Genomic DNA, 15,816 nt, shown 5'->3' on the forward strand with positions numbered 1-15,816 from the left:
AATAACCTCATATAATTTTTACACTGATCACATGTTGAAATGACAGTATTTTAGATGCACTGAGTTAAATAAATCAAAATAAATAAAGTGTAGTATTAAATTAATGTCATGTTTCTTTTGATCTTTTTAAATATAGGTACTAGAAAATGTGGCTTAAATTATATTTCTATTGGCCAGAACTGCTCTGGAGTCTAGATCACTTTTAGTATGTTTACATACTTACATCTAGAAATATATAGTTTTTGTATGCATTACTTTCATACTTGGACTAAAAATTTTTTTCTTAAAAGAGTATAATCTTGAAATGCATTGAGCATTAAATTAATTCCTTTTTCCCTTCCTTTCTCTTCCCCACCCTACCCACCACCTCCAACACACATACTTCTTGACAACCAAAAAAGCCTCAGAGTGAAGAAAGCAATAATTATTCTTGACCATACAAATGCTGAAGTGGGAACACCTGAAAACTGGATTAAGTCAACCCAGGCACAGAGTAACAAAAGGGTATCTCCTTTTTGGATAAAAGAAAGTGCTAGTCAACGGAGGAAGGCTTTAGAGTTAGTGGGTCCCAGACAAAAGACATAGGAAATAGCTACATTTGCCAAAAATGACCAGTAGTTATTTTTAAATAACTAGATCCAAATTTGTTATTCTTGTCATCTATTCCTCTCAGATTTTTTTTTCCAGAAAGTGTAGTTCCATTACTTTATGTTGGGTGACTATGTACTACTAACTACTTTTCCATTTGATCAATATTGTCTATAAAGCACCACCTCAGTTCAGCTACTGATAGTTGCTGGAAATAAGTGCTGACATATGTGACCACCTCTGACTTGTTGAAGGCTATAAGGTACCCACAATTTTTGTTTGGTCTAAGCAAATATCTAAAAGTGAATCTAGTTCAGAAGATTCTGCAAGGAAATGACCCCAAACAGGTGTCCGTTCTCCCCCACTTAAAAAATGCCTGCCTGCATACACATAAACAATTTACACACACCACACTGTTCTAAGTGAACTGGGAACACGTTCACATGCAGCATTCTTGTGTTAGGCTGGAAGGGTGTTTACCATGTTTTAGCAAGGCCTTAGCACATGCAACACATTAGCAATTATTACTTGGCCTCAGTGTAGAACCTCCTTGAGGGCAGAGGAGAGAAAAAGAACATTAGGCATGAGCAGAGGTGCTGTGATAACTCATTATTTTCATTCCCATGAGTGCTCCTTGGTGCTCTGTCCCATTTGCGTCCCTCTGGTTACGTGCTACCTTGATAAAGGACGGTAGTTGAATACCTGTTTTCCTTTGCCCCCCTCTTGCTGCCCTGACAAACTTCCCAATGACTAAAATGAGGCCATCCAGGGGAGGAGCTCCAAAATTTTCTTCTAGTTGGTAATTCTGCTTGTCTAACAAATCAAAATTTCCTTGAACAGATTTCATGGGGGCTGCTCCATTTCGATAGGGCATTGGAAAAGCGTTTCTTCTCTTTTCTTCCTAGTCCTTATCACCTTTTTCCTTCATTCAAGGAAATAGAAAACAAAACAGAAACAAAGACCAGGGCAGTACAGCAATTGTCAATCTTTTCCAAAGTGCTCTATATATCACTTTAATTAAGGCAACTTTTTGAAACTTAAAAAAAAAATCACCCTTAATTCGGATTGACTTCATCTGAGTGGAGAGCATCTGCTGAAGCAGCCCAACCCTGTCCCCCTTGGGTCTTGGCAGCTACAGGTGAGCTGGGCCCCCTTCTCCTTTCCCACACCCCTGCTTAAGAAGTTGCCAGGGAGCTCTCAGGCAGTATCAGCAGGCAGGAAGCAGGGTGGGAGTGAGGGGGGTCTCCACCCATTAGCAGCTGCTTAAGTAGTAGGCAGGGGAACTATTCTACAGAGAACTTCAGGTCAGCAGATACTCCAAGGCAATTTACACCACATGCTACCCAGTTGTGGAATTAAATTAAAATTCTGAGGAAGGACCTGGAATGCCAATCTCCTTTTCTCCCTACCTTGTGCTTGGCACCCAAAAGAATAAAACAAGAACAGTTGGACTTGGGGGTTTTAAGGGAATTATTAGGCAACTGGGAGGAAGTGAAGGCAGCATACACCAAGGGAAGCTGTCTTCATGGAACATCATGTACCAGTGATTAAATGTCAGGACCCATCATTGTCCAAGGGGTGACGTCTATACAGGTTTAGTAACTTGCTCATTCCAATTAAACCAAAAGACAAGCTTGACAGATTATCAGAATCTTTGGGGGAAGGAGGTGGGTGGAGTGGAGAAAGGAGTGAGGTAATTTTAAAAAATGACTTCATAATTTTTTTTTAAAGGCACAATATTCTCACCTCAGTGATGTTTGCTTCAATCTTTTCCAGTATAATAGGAAATAGAAGTTTTGCCAAAAGTAGGGAAAACATTTCCAAATAAGTCACTATAGATTACATTACAAATCTAAAATAAAAACAGGTAAACATGTGTTTGCCCATCAGACTTTAGTATATTTTTGTTAACACTTTCCTTGTGGAAGAAATTTGACTTTTTCTTACGCTACTTCCTTAACAATAATTTGCTACAGCTTTAACAAGTAAGAGCTGGGCTCATAATTATATATATATATATATATATATATATATATATATATATACATATACACCCACTATATATAAAACAATTTTTTATGTTCCCTCACCAATAGGAAAACATTAAGTGATTACCTCTGTAAATTTGTTCCGATTCGCTTGCAAGCCAACCTTTACTACCTCAAAAGGGTTAACCACGATAGCTTCTGTTAGTCCAGATCCTAATCCAGCAATGGCAAATGTCTATAAAAAATGAAATCAATCAATATTTTAAAACAAGTTATGTGTACTAGGTTAAACATCCTACTCGTTACACTCTGCAGCTGAATGTTATGTTGAGAATGAAGAAACTTACATAAATGCACCATATACCATTACTAAACAGCTTTAGTTCTTGATTAGATGCTGACAATTCATGAAGAAGAAATTACAGAAGCCACAAACCACATCCTAACAATTCAAAATAAAATGTCAAAGCCCCATCAACAACGACTTTTTCCTTAATGAGAAGAAAGGTTGTTTTAGTGATTTAAGGTGGATACTAAAACATCTGCACATGTAACAATTAAAAGAGAGTTGGGCCCGTAAAAGGAGAGCTTCATTTTTAAAGCAGCTAACTTAAATCCTTACTGAGCATCTAAAAAAATTCAAGGAGCAGAATCAAAAATAAAATGTTTATAAAAAGCTGAGTTTCAGGTGACCAAACACTGCAGCTGAAAACATTTAAATGTATAGCCCTGTTGTTAGAGTCACTATTCTAGATAATTAACAAAAAATTTTTATTCATCCTTTCCCTATTTAAAAAAACAGACAACCGCCCTATTCTTCTAGCCATAGAAGCTGAGGAATAAAAGTTGAGATCAGAAATGGCTAGGTTGTTCTGAAGGCTCAGCTAAAATCTAGAACATCAAAGGATGATGTCAGGTTCTTACTTGCTCTCAATTAAGAATTTCTGCAAGAAATTAAAAAAGAACAACTTTCTAGAATTTTCCTCAAAGTAAAATGCTTAAGGGTTTTTCAGAAAATCTGTATTGAAAATAACCAGAACAGGGGCACCTGGGTGGCTCAGTCCATTGAACATCCGACTTCAGCTCAGGTCATGATCTCACGGCTCTGAGTTCGAGCCCTGCAACTGGCTCTGTGCTGACAGCTCAGAGCCTGGAGCCTGCTTCGGATTCTGTGTCTCCCTCTCTGTCTGCCCCTCCCCCACTCGTGTTTTGTCTCTCTCAAAAATAAAATGTTTAAAAAAATTTTTAAAAAGTTAACCAGAACAATTAACACACACACACACACACACACACACACACACACACACACACACACACACTCCAGAAAAACAAAATGAAATAAAGCCTCAAATCTCCAAAACAGATGCTGAAAAAAAAATCCTTTAGCGCTGAAGCTCTAATTCCAGAAGAGGTAATAGTATATACAACCAAAAGAAGAAAAAAGCCAATGAAGAGCAAAGAACACATAACTCTTATCAGGGGTTTCTAATTTCTTCAAATAGGAGACCAAAAGAGAAAAGAGACAGGAATATTTCATAACCTTGGAAGAAAAGGCAAGATAGAACAAGGGAGCATCCAGAGCCAGGAGGTCTGAGTTTAGGTCCTGGTCGTGCCACTGATTGGATGTATGACCACAGCTGCCATGTGTAGTTTGTGCACAGAAAAAGGGGTGTGTGTGTGTGTGTGTGTGTGTGTGTGTGTGTGTGTGTGTGCGTCTGAAACCCAGCCTGCATCCCACTTGCCAAGCTGGACCTCTGGAGAGGTATCAGTCAGGAGAAAGGGCGCCTTTTCACAACTCACACAAAGGTAACATGTGCTAGTGGCAGCTCTGTGTCTAAATCACTGAACTTTTCATAAGCCATGGTTTTCTCATCTGTAAAATGGGGACAATGATATCTAATCTCCCTAACTCATAAGGGAATTACGAGGATCAAAACAATGTGTGAAGCCCTTTGTAAAGTGCTATACAAAAGCCATTGTTCCTGTTGCACATAAAAATGAAGAGGAAGAATGGGATAGCATACAGATTCAAGGAGAGAGGGAATAATTAATGTTTACCTTTCATGCCCCTTCATTACGGTTTTAAACATATTTGTATAGGGTAACAGACCAAATATTTTATTCATTTATCTCAGATTTTCATCACGGAACCCAAAACGTGTGTGTGTGTATGTGTGACACACACACACACACACACACACACACACACACACAAATACTAGTCCCAAACTCTTCTGACTAGGAAAGCTAAAATCCAGATGTTCAGGTTTTTATTACTTACTATATGCAACCTTCCAAGTAATTCACTTTTTTGCTCTTCTATAAAACTCAGCTACATTTGCTGTCAGGACTAGTGTTCAGCAGTCCCTTGTCAAAAGAATTGATCAGCTATCAGCAGATCATGTTACTTAGATTATTCCAGAGACCAGTGGTAATAGTTGGGTTCCCAGCCCCCTAGGCTTTTCATGTGAGAGAACCAGGGGACATTTAAGGGCTGTTTAAGTGTCTAGCTATATCAAAAAGAAGCTGGAATAAATGAGCTCAAGGAAAGAGAAAAACTGCCTACAGTTTGCATGCATTCAGTTATAGTAGCTCGAGTGGCCAAATGCTTTTCTGTTTTAATTCTCAAGAGTGGAGAGAACTGCCGTCCCTCACACGGTACCAATGCTCGACACTGGAACAGCCAGCTGGCCCTCTGGAGACCACATTTTATTGTCTTTTGCTAGGAAGTTTTTAATCCTCTCTTTACCAAGATGTTTTCAAAGTTCAGAGTGGCATTAAGAGACGACAGCAAGGCATTAAAAAAAATCTTAGCTAATATTAGGACTCATTCTGCCACTTCCTCCATTCAAGGTTACTTCACAGCCAACTTGTCTAGGCAGGAGGCTGGACAAGAAGTCTCCTAACAGGATCCTTCCTAGAAAAGAGGCATGTATGGTTTTAAAAATAACAGATACTTCTTCTTGGACAGTTTATTTGGCAGAGTAAATATTCTGAAGTGAACCTTTACAAGTTAAATAACTGAAAAGTTGAAGCTCAGAACACTGCCTCTCTGGTTGAGTTTTGAGGTACATTTGAGAAGATAAACTGGGGGACTTTTCCAGGGGCTGGAAGGTACACTGTCAGAGGACCAATGCATATGTTGTTTTGCTTTGTTTTCCAGATTTGGTGGGAGAAAAAAATAGTGCATTTTCTCTCTCTTGGGCTCTTGTTGCACACATACTTGTAAAAACCCATTTGGTCAATATAATCTGTCTTGTGAAAAGCAGCAAAGTCACCAAGAAGGAGAGGAGTGGCATGGAGAAATGTTCAAATCACCAAACAATTTTCTTGTAATAGCTGAGATGTGTCACTGTTTTTTTTAAGTTTATTTATTTATTTTGAGAGAGAAAGAGAGAGTGGGGGTGGGTTGGGCAGAGAGAGAATCCCAAGCAGGCTCCATGCTGTCAGCACAGCCCAACTTGGGGCTTGATCCCACGAACCATGAGATCATGACCTGAGTTGAAACAGAGTTGGAGGCTTAATCGACTGAGCCACCCAAGGCACCCCAACTGAGATGTGTCATTGTAACATCACTGTTCTCAACTACAAAAGGCCCTTTTGCGTCTGACTACAGGGTGACTTGAAGCCCTATATTTATTTACTACAGCTTGAGCAAAAGCTGGAAAAGTGACCTGTTAGGGAATGTTTTAGGCATACTGACTTTTGCACAAATAGATACGTTCAGTATGTAGGTAAACATATGCATGTTTTGGCTTTAACAGAATCTTTGACAAATGTAGTCTTTATTTTATATTCTTGACCATATCTCATATGAGTCCTTCCATACATATCATTGTTGCCATAAATTCATCACCGGGAACTATAAAATAGCCAAATTGTGAGTTATTAGGAAGATGGCTTTCAACAAGTAGCTGAACATTGAATAACTCGAATTCATATTTTAGTAGCTGGGCTTGGGGAATCAAAAGGGTTTTTGTTTCCAGATTTTCCTTTATGAAATAACTCACACACTTAAGTATAATAAATACTCTCACTTACCAATGCTGGTGACAGTGACACATATCCTAGCAATTTCTTGTACTGCTCGAAGGTGAAAAACTGTGAAATAAAACCAAACCCAGAGATTTATAACAATTTCCTGCAACAAACCCTTTAATTGACTCAAATTTCTTTAGTCAATCATTATATTAACCAGCATTTTAGAAAATGATAAACCATCGAACATAGTTTTTAATCTGGTCTCGGGTAGTTACTATTGAATCTTACTTTACCATTGGCATTTTCAAATGCAACTATAATAACCTACAGAAGAGCTGATGGAATCCTTTATAGCAGTAAATGAAGCATACAGCTTCCATTTACCATGACCATTTTCAGTTTCCCCAGACATCAATAGACTTCTTTTTTATGGCAGTGATTCAAAATTATAGGCATAGAGACCTGAAATCTCTGGTCTCCTATGTTTTCTCTCTGAACTGCTTTCCCAGTGAATGCCCAATTTTCTAGCCCACTTGTAAAAGACATCCACTTCTCATCTTTAACTTGAATTTATATTGCTGTGTATCTCTCTTGTTTCATGGAATGTCTAAACACTCACTGATGACGAAGACGGCATGGTAAAACAGAGAAAGACCTAACGAGGTCAGCTTGTGCATCCTGACTTAAAGCAAGACTGTCTTCAACGTGAATAAAGAAAGAGCGCGGTTTATTCCTTCCTTTAAAATTTGATGATGATGAAGATTTTGTATATTCCTTCATTAGGTAACATGTAATAGAATTTTCTCTGCAAATAAATTTCTATGGAGGCAAATCTAATCAGACTTCATACAATGTTCCCCAATACATTTCTCTCCTCTCTTTCTATACTCCGCATTTTGGGCAACGACTCTGCTTGATCGGGATGTTTTGCTCCTGGGTGCTCTTTTAGGTAGCTGCCTATATCACTGATAGGGCACAATCTTAGGTGCTGCTAGGGTCTGATTTTTAAGACCCCAGAAATGGCATGGTCTCAAGTGTCTTCTACTCTATACTTTATAATCCAATAAAATGGGGGAAGGAAAAAAAGTGGAATTGGGGGTTAAATAATACTCTGTTGTTAGAAGGAGGTAGTTCCATGTAGACATGGCTCCATGAGTCGTTGGGTAGACCTAAAATCATTTTATCACTGGATAGATTTTGATCCTTTTAAAGACTCAGGAATGACTTTTGTGTCATGCTTCTATAGCTCAACTATGGATGTAGACTTTTGGAAGGAAAAGTTATTGTCTTAGGCTTTAAAGATCAGTTTTTTCCTTCATTTTTTAATGGTCATTATCATCACTATTCTTTGACAGTCACCTTGCTGGGGTTTGAGGGGAGCAGTCCTGGGACTGAAACCTGCCTATGCTACTTAGCTGTGAAAGCATGGGCAAGTCACCTGACCTTTCTAGCCTTGGAGAACACAAAACTTACCTTCTAGAGTATTCCTTAAATAATAGAATTTAAGCGGCGCCTGGGTGGTGCAGTTGGTTAAGCATCTGACTCTTGATCTTGACTCAGGTCATGATCTCGCGGTTTGTGAGTTCAGAGCCTGCTTGGGATTCTGTCTCTCCTGCTGTTTGCCCCTCCCCCACTTGTTCTCTCTCTCTCTCTCTCTCTCTCTCTCTCTCTCTCTCTCTCTCTCTTTTTCAAAATAAATAAATAAAATTAAAAAAAATAAAATAACAGAATTTAAGTAAGGTTTTATGACATGCCTGACATGAAGAGGACTTTCAGAATATCCTAGTTTTTATTCTCTTTCTTTACTTTGACTAATAAAGAAGCCACAGATCCTTAGTATCCTTAGCTATTTGTATCAACTATGATAGTCAGCTGTGGTCCAGAAAACATGCTAAGGCCTTTGCATGTGCTACTGCATCGAACCCATACAAACCCATCAGGCAACAGGGTATAGTAAAACTATGATTCTCATTTTGTAGATACATGTCCTGCAGCTAGTGAGTGGAAGGACTGACACTCCCCTCCATAACTGCAAAGCCTGTGTATACTCTCAACCACAATACGTGCTCACTCATCGCTGAGCCGTGATTGTTGACAGTTTGGGATTCTCTGCCCTTGAGTTTTCTTGCAGTTGAGGTCTTGCCTTCCCTGACCCTAGAAGCCCACAGTCCCTCAATGCAGAAGATTTCAAACTTTTCTGACCACAATCTAGGTAAAAAGTATTTATGTAACACTAACGCACATACACGCGCACACACACACACACACACACACACGCATGTGCACGCACGAATGCAGTATACACTTATATTAACTGAAACAAAATATTGCTATAAAACAATGTTTACCCCTTCACTATTTGTAATGCACTATGTTTCTATTCTGTTTCATGAAAAAAAATTCTGGTCATGACCCATTAAATCTACTAACTCACTAAGTTGATTTTAGGACTCATGTGTCATGGCCCACATTTGAAAACACTGAACATTGGGTTCAAGGAAGTTCTGGGATGGATGGACCTCACAAGAGGCCTCACTACCTGGTTCCCTTCTGCTGTGAGGAGGCGGTTTTGATTTTTGTCTTCCTTCCTTCCTTCCTTCCTTCCTTCCTTCCTTCCTTCCTTCCTTCCTTCCTTCCTTCCTTCCTCTTTCTCTCTCTCTCTTTCTTTCTTTCCTTCTTTCTTTTCCTTTCTTTCTTTCTTTCTTTCTTTCTTTCTTTCTTTCTTTCTTTCTTTCTTTCTTTCTTTCTTTCTTTCTCTTTCTTTCCAATTTTCTGTAATTATGAAGGATTAAGGACCATACTGGGATCTCAAGGGAGAAGTCTGGGAACATGGACTTGGCCTGTCACTGTAGCAATTCTCACAGGGAATCCCAAGTCTATGTGTTGGGGCAATTTTAGGCTCTTCATTTCCCCATCTCTAAAATTGTTTTTAAAAACCAAACTACTATTAATTAGCTGATTGGTGCTCATCAGACTTTTCTGGAAACTTTCAGTGAATGGCTAGGATGAAATGATTCTGGTTCCAGAGAATAAAGAAGCCCCATAGATCATAGTGATGAATTGTTAATGTACTGAATTCAAAAGTAATGAACAATGTATTATCATAATTCTAATAAGCAGATAGTGCTTCAAATAAATAATACAGGATCTTAAGGAAGGAAAAGCTAAAATCTTTTAAAACAAAGTTTCAGTAATAGTAAAATTATGTAAATGTCATTACTACAGTCTGAAACCGATATTTACTAAAAAAAAACATTCATTCATTCAACAAATATTTACTGAATGTCTCCCATGTTCAAAGATTAGAAGATATTATGCCAGAACTGTATTCTTAGGAACTAGGAGATTAGCTATTATTTTAATTCCTCTCTATACAACACTACTGCTTTATGGCTTTCATGATACTTCTCGGTAATTTCTCATTCACAACACTGATCAATGCATAGATGTGATAAAAGTACCCTATCATGTGAGATATGAGGTTACTCTCTAAGGATGCAATTAGGGGGGTCAACATGTAATAAAGTTACCTCCCCAAAGTAATACTGAGGTGTGAATAAAGAGTTTTGAAAACATTCATATCCAATCAAGTTTTTGGGAATTCTGAATATAAAATCTGGAATCCAAATGAATTATGTCATATATAACCTATGTACTGGAATCTAGAAGTTGATAGTCTCACCTAGGGAGAGGGGCACAAGCCATACAGTCTACAGAGAAGTGTCAGGTTGTGGTTTGGCAGGGGAGGTTGGTACCATTTGCCTGGGTGACACAGCCCTCCAGCACTTTTCCCTTTGCTTTATCTCATGCTCACTAAGCAGTCTGATGACTAACCTGACCTCCCAGGTATTCTGTTCAGGGATGCAGTTCAATTACATGCAAACAGTCTGATCCACTTGGATCTTGCTTTTAACTATCTAAGCAGTGCTCAGACTAGGGCTGATTATTCCCCACTATTGAGGCAAACCCCTTCTGAGTACTCCTCCTTGTGCATTTGGAGGCCCTTCAGTTTGGCTGGTGGAAACAGGTACCATTCCCAGTCCTATGTGCTTGCCAAGCACTATTCCCCCTAATGCTCTGTACACATCTTTCCCAAGCCTTGCTAGTTTTCTTACATGCATGTACTCATCGGTTCTCACCTGAGTATCTACAGGGTCCCTCTGCAGATCATAGGAGCTCTCTCTTTTTCTGGTACTCTGTCCTGTGAACTCTAGCTGCTTTGCCCTCTCCAGCCCGTCAGCTGCATCTCATCCCAGGGAGTACACTGGGCTCTCCTTACATCTCCCCTGCATGACCTAGGTCTGGCAAACCTCTCAAGGTGGTAAGTTGGGGCAAACCATAGAGCTCATCTCGTTTGTTTCCTGTGTCTCTGTCCTTCCTTGTCTGATGTCCAGTGTCTTGAAAATTGTGGTTTCATATATTTTGTTCATTTTTATTGTTGCTGTTTCAGGCAGGAGAGTAAAATCTGGTCTCTGTTACTCTATCTTGGCTGGAAATGGAAGTCTTGGTATTCCAGAGACTGAATAGTAGACATGAGAATTTTGGGGAATAGGACAGGAATGTCTCCTGTTATAAATCAATACACTTTTTGTTTCTCTCTCTATATGTTTCATTTGTGCATCTAACATTGACTGAGTTTCCAGTATGTGTAGACACCATGGCAGGTGTAGGGATCGTGGTGAACAGCCTTCACAATTTATATTCTTTCATGAGTCTGGTTAGTATTAGGCAATCCTTGAGAGTCTGTCCATGGAAAAACGGTGTTTCTAGACTTGTGAATCTCAAGACCAGACCCTGGAACCTGGAATGTGGTGCTTCCCATGTCCGAGGGACCAGTTGGTATCTTTCCGAGGTCTTTATTTCCTTCTGCTAACTACAATACTAATTCTGTTTTAATTGGTGAAAGGGGGAAGTTTGATTTATTTAGCATCGATGAGTCTTCTTATTTTAATGATGAATCTCATTTCAAAGAATAAAGTACAGAAAACTTAACATTATTTCTGATTATAATAATGATTGTAATTGAAGTTTCAGTACCAAGGAATACACACATACATATATATTCACAGACCATATGTACATATACATATGTATGTGTGCATGCGTGTGTGGGTATATTTATATATATACATATATATGGTCTCTGAATATTTTTTCTGAAGTGAACTTTGATGATATACAATGAAGCAGTTTATGATGTATGAAATCATTACAATCAGATGATCACTTTTCTCACAAATTCTAAGATAAATATCTATAAAACAAATGTTTTCATGAATCGTATCGAAAAACTAGTGCTATCCATCTGGCAAAGATACACTTAACTCCAAGTTATACTTAAAAAGCCAATGCACTTACCATATGTCTCAATAATTTTAAGGTAAAATTGACTTGAAACAAGATGTCTGGGACACATATACCATATCCAGTTGCCCAAAAGTTCATCTGTTAACCATTGTTCTGGCAAGGAGCATTGCTTTTTTTTTTTTTTTTTTTTTTTAAGTAGAGACTAACTCAGTTTCGTAAAGCTCAACTTTTTTTTTTTCTTACATAAAAGACTGTTCAACACTGATAAACTTTAATCCTCTTCAAATTCAAATTAAATTTGTCTCCAATATACAGTCTTAAGGAAAAATATTCCAGGAAAAAAATTTAAGTATAATTCACTTCATTTATACTGTAAAACACTGAACAAACGAATATATTATTCCGTGGAGACAAAGTGACTTTCCTTTTGAAAGGAACTCCGCTCTGTTTGTTTACTTGGGCAATCTTTTATCAAGTGAAGCCATTTCATAATTCAAGTCAGCCCTCTTGTGTACTTTGGTGAACTTCTTCCAGATTCTTTACTGTGATTCAGATCCTTATAATGAAATTTGTGTTGAAGTAATAATATAAGATCAACAAAAAGTACGGCAACAAAGGGGATAAATTTATAGAGAAGTATGTTTTAAAGCTTTGTTTTCTAAATTCTAGACTCGAATTAAACCCTATTAAATTACTATTTTGACATAATGTAAAAGTTTGGTGTCTGCATATCTGTTATTTTCTCCTAAATGTTAACTTACCCTCTTAAGTTACTGAGTAAAAGTATATAAACTGTCCCTTGTTACCTTTCAGGAATATTGGGAATACATATTGAAAAATGTATGTGAAAAAAGCTCTATGTCATTAGTTGGAAAGGAAGTCTTTCGGTCTAAGTGTATGTTATCCTTCTTATGGAAAGACAAAGCCGTATTTGGTGATGTCACTGGTCTGGGAGAGGGGGCACTGCCAGCCAGAGTCACTGTGATCAGGAATTCTATCCGAGAGAACATATATCAAAGACTGATCAGATTTAGTTCTTTCTACCCTGGGGGTCCTGCCAGATCTCCATGTTCCCATCCAGACACTGAACCAGTAAGTAGTACATAAACCTCCATAGTTATGTGGTTAAAGAATGGAAATCGGCGTAGTGGAAGTAATAATTTTGTAAAAACCAGAATAGAGAATTTTAACAGAGGAGACTGGGGTTGGGAGGCAGGGAGGAAATGAAGTTAGCATGCCAAATAAATGTGTTATACAAGAATCATATACAAAGAAATATACTCTATTAGTTTGCTCTGTTCATAAAATGGAACTGGTTTAGGGAAAAAGGTTTTTCTACCACTCTTCCCTCCTCTCCCTCTCTCTCTAATAATTATTGCTCCCAAGGAAAATTTATGAATTGCTTTGAAAAAATGTCCAAGCTATTTTGTGGCCACTGTGGTTCAATTACATGAATTTCATTCACCACTGTAATTTTTGTATAATTTCCTCATCAGAAGGGAGTGCCTTTACCTGAAAAAAAAATCCACAAACCAATATTTGAGAGTGACCACGCCTAATTATAATAAAAGTTATGTTATAATTTCCACATTAAAATTTTTACCATCTTATGTTCAGTTCACATTAATGACCCATAGTTTGTTGTGGGATGTTTTAGGGCTGAAGGTGTTACTGCAGTCTATTTTCCCTTGGTGGAAAGGTATACAGAGCTTACCTTCACTGCTCTTTTTGGTGTTTCAGCCAAGATGGGTGGCAGAATTCCCTTGTAAAAACCAAACAGCCTATTGGAGAAATAAAAGATTTTATGTAAAGGAACCAGGCAACAGGTAATTCTGCCTTTGTTTATGGACAAAACAACTAATCTTAAAGTATTCCCAATTATTCAATGTAGGACACCAATCATGAAGTCCTCTCTTGTTTTAATTCTAAAGTGCAGAGATTATGAATTCTAAATTTTTTAGCACTATGAAATTCAGAAGAATAAATGATACTGAGACTGGAATCCCTAGGTACATTGCTAAACACAACAATGAGTTGTACCTTACAGCACTTGACCTTACTCACTGTAAGCAATCTTGAATTTTTTCCCTCAGTTGTACGGTAGGTAGCTGTCAACAGTTGTGCATTTTCTCCCTTTTTACCAAATGAGGTTAGAGTTATACCTGAGACCTGAGCCCACTAGACCAGAAATGCCTGAGCTACCAAGGGACACAAATCCTTAATTTTAGCTTTACTAACACAAAGGAACTAACAAGCGCTATGGCCATGGAATCTGGGCTCCCAGCCTTGTCCTGAGTTAGTCATAATTTTTTAACTTCCTTGATGGAGATAGAAGGTCAGGGACATATGTTGCTGACAGAAGAAATGTCAAACTTTCTTGCTGACATGCAGTTTTAATAGTACCCGTGATGACACTGTTGTTGCCAATGTTGAGGGTCTTGTCATATATTCAAATGTTTTTAGAAACAAAAAAACAGAACCAAGAACGAGTGCCAAATGCTTAATATAAGGTTCATAAAATGTCACCACTTATTTCATATTAGATTTTAAGATCCAAAATTTTCAATTTTGTCTGCCTGGAAAAAATTATATATGCCATACACTCATTTCTTTTCTTTTTTTTTTTTTTTTCTGTTTTCTGTTTTCTTTTTAAGTAGGCTTCCCGCCCAACATGGGGCTTGAACTCATGACCCTAGGATCAAGAATCAGGTGCCCTACCGACTGAGCCAGCCAGGTACCCCTGCCATTTACTCATTTTAAACCTGAAATACATAAATAGAATATTCCTCATTCTTTTCTGAGATAATCAGTTTTATTTCTTTTTAAAAAAATATCTTTTAATGTTTACTCATTTTTGAGAGAGAGAGAGAGAGAGAGAGAGAGAGAGAGAGAGAGAGAGAATGAGCGGCAGAGGGGCAGAGAGAGAGGGAGACACAGAATCTGAAGCAGGCTCCAGGCTCCAGGCTGTCAGGGCAGAGCCAGAGGTGGGACTTGAACCCACAAAATCATGACCTGAGGTGAAGTTGGAGGCTTAACTGACTGAGCCCCCCAGGTGCCCTGATAATCAGTCTTCTTGATGAACCCATATATGAGTATAGAAAAGGGCAGGACTCAAGTGTGTGCATTTTAGGATGTCCATTTAACATGGATCTGGAGCTTCCTTGACCCTTCAAGCTTCACTGCAACTTTCTCTCTCTCTCTTTTTTTTTCATTTTTTTAAAATGTTTTATTTATTTTTGAGACAGAGAGAGACAGAGTGTGAGCAGGGGAGGGGCAGAGAGAAAGCGAGACACAGAATCCGAAGCAGGCTCCAGGCTCCGAGCTGTCAGCACAGAGCCCAACGCGGGGCTTGAACTCACAAACTGCAAGATCATGACCTGAGCCACAGTTGGACGCTTAACCTACTGAGCCAGCCAGGCGACCCTCTTTTTTTTTTTTTTTTTTTTTTTTAAGTTTCTTTGAGAGACACAGAGACAGCACAAGTGGGGGAGGGGCAGAGAGAGAGGGAGAGAGAGAGAATCCCAAGCAGGCTCTGTGCTGCCAGTGTAGAGCCCCACTTGGGGCTCAAATACCCAAAACCGTGAGATCATGACCTGAAAGGAAAAACAAGAGTCTGACACTTAACCAACTGAACCACCCAGGCATCCCTCACTCCAACATTCTTACATTGGGTTCTGCTTCTAGCTGTGCTTCTGGAATAAGAAAGTTAAGAAATTATTTAGCCTAATCCACTTTGCCACCCAAACTAATGTGGTGAACTCTTGCTCTTCCTTGATTCACTGGCTTACAGAGCATACTTCAATTAGGAAAGCAAAGGGCTTGTTTTACAGCTTCTAATTGATAGCTCCTTGAGGGCTGAGTGTGCATTAGTGTGCTTACCCCCAGAGTGATGTGTATATGTAACCAGGACACAAATGTTTGTTAAGCATATGGATTTCATAAAGAGGAAGAA

General features: G+C 38.5%; 1 protein-coding gene across 6 annotated transcripts in view; it reads right to left on the reverse strand.

Moving 5' to 3' along the window:
* The window catches only part of SLC25A21 (solute carrier family 25 member 21), a 492,785-nt gene that overhangs the window by 44,487 nt on the left and 432,482 nt on the right, over positions 1-15,816 (reverse strand). For 5 of the 6 annotated variants that reach the window (XM_045059820.1, XM_019832945.3, XM_045059822.1 and 2 more), the window contains 3 exons: positions 13,579-13,645; positions 6,618-6,677; positions 2,704-2,811 (listed from right to left, as the gene is read on the reverse strand). In XM_045059820.1, the coding sequence (XP_044915755.1) occupies positions 2,704-2,811; positions 6,618-6,677; positions 13,579-13,645 (235 nt within the window). The remainder of the gene's footprint in view (positions 1-2,703; positions 2,812-6,617; positions 6,678-13,578; positions 13,646-15,816) is intronic. The other variant, XM_045059821.1, reaches the window with a different exon arrangement.

The sequence above is a fragment of the Felis catus genome, chromosome B3 (assembly GCF_018350175.1).
Source record: "Felis catus isolate Fca126 chromosome B3, F.catus_Fca126_mat1.0, whole genome shotgun sequence".
Taxonomy (NCBI): domain Eukaryota; kingdom Metazoa; phylum Chordata; class Mammalia; order Carnivora; family Felidae; genus Felis; species Felis catus.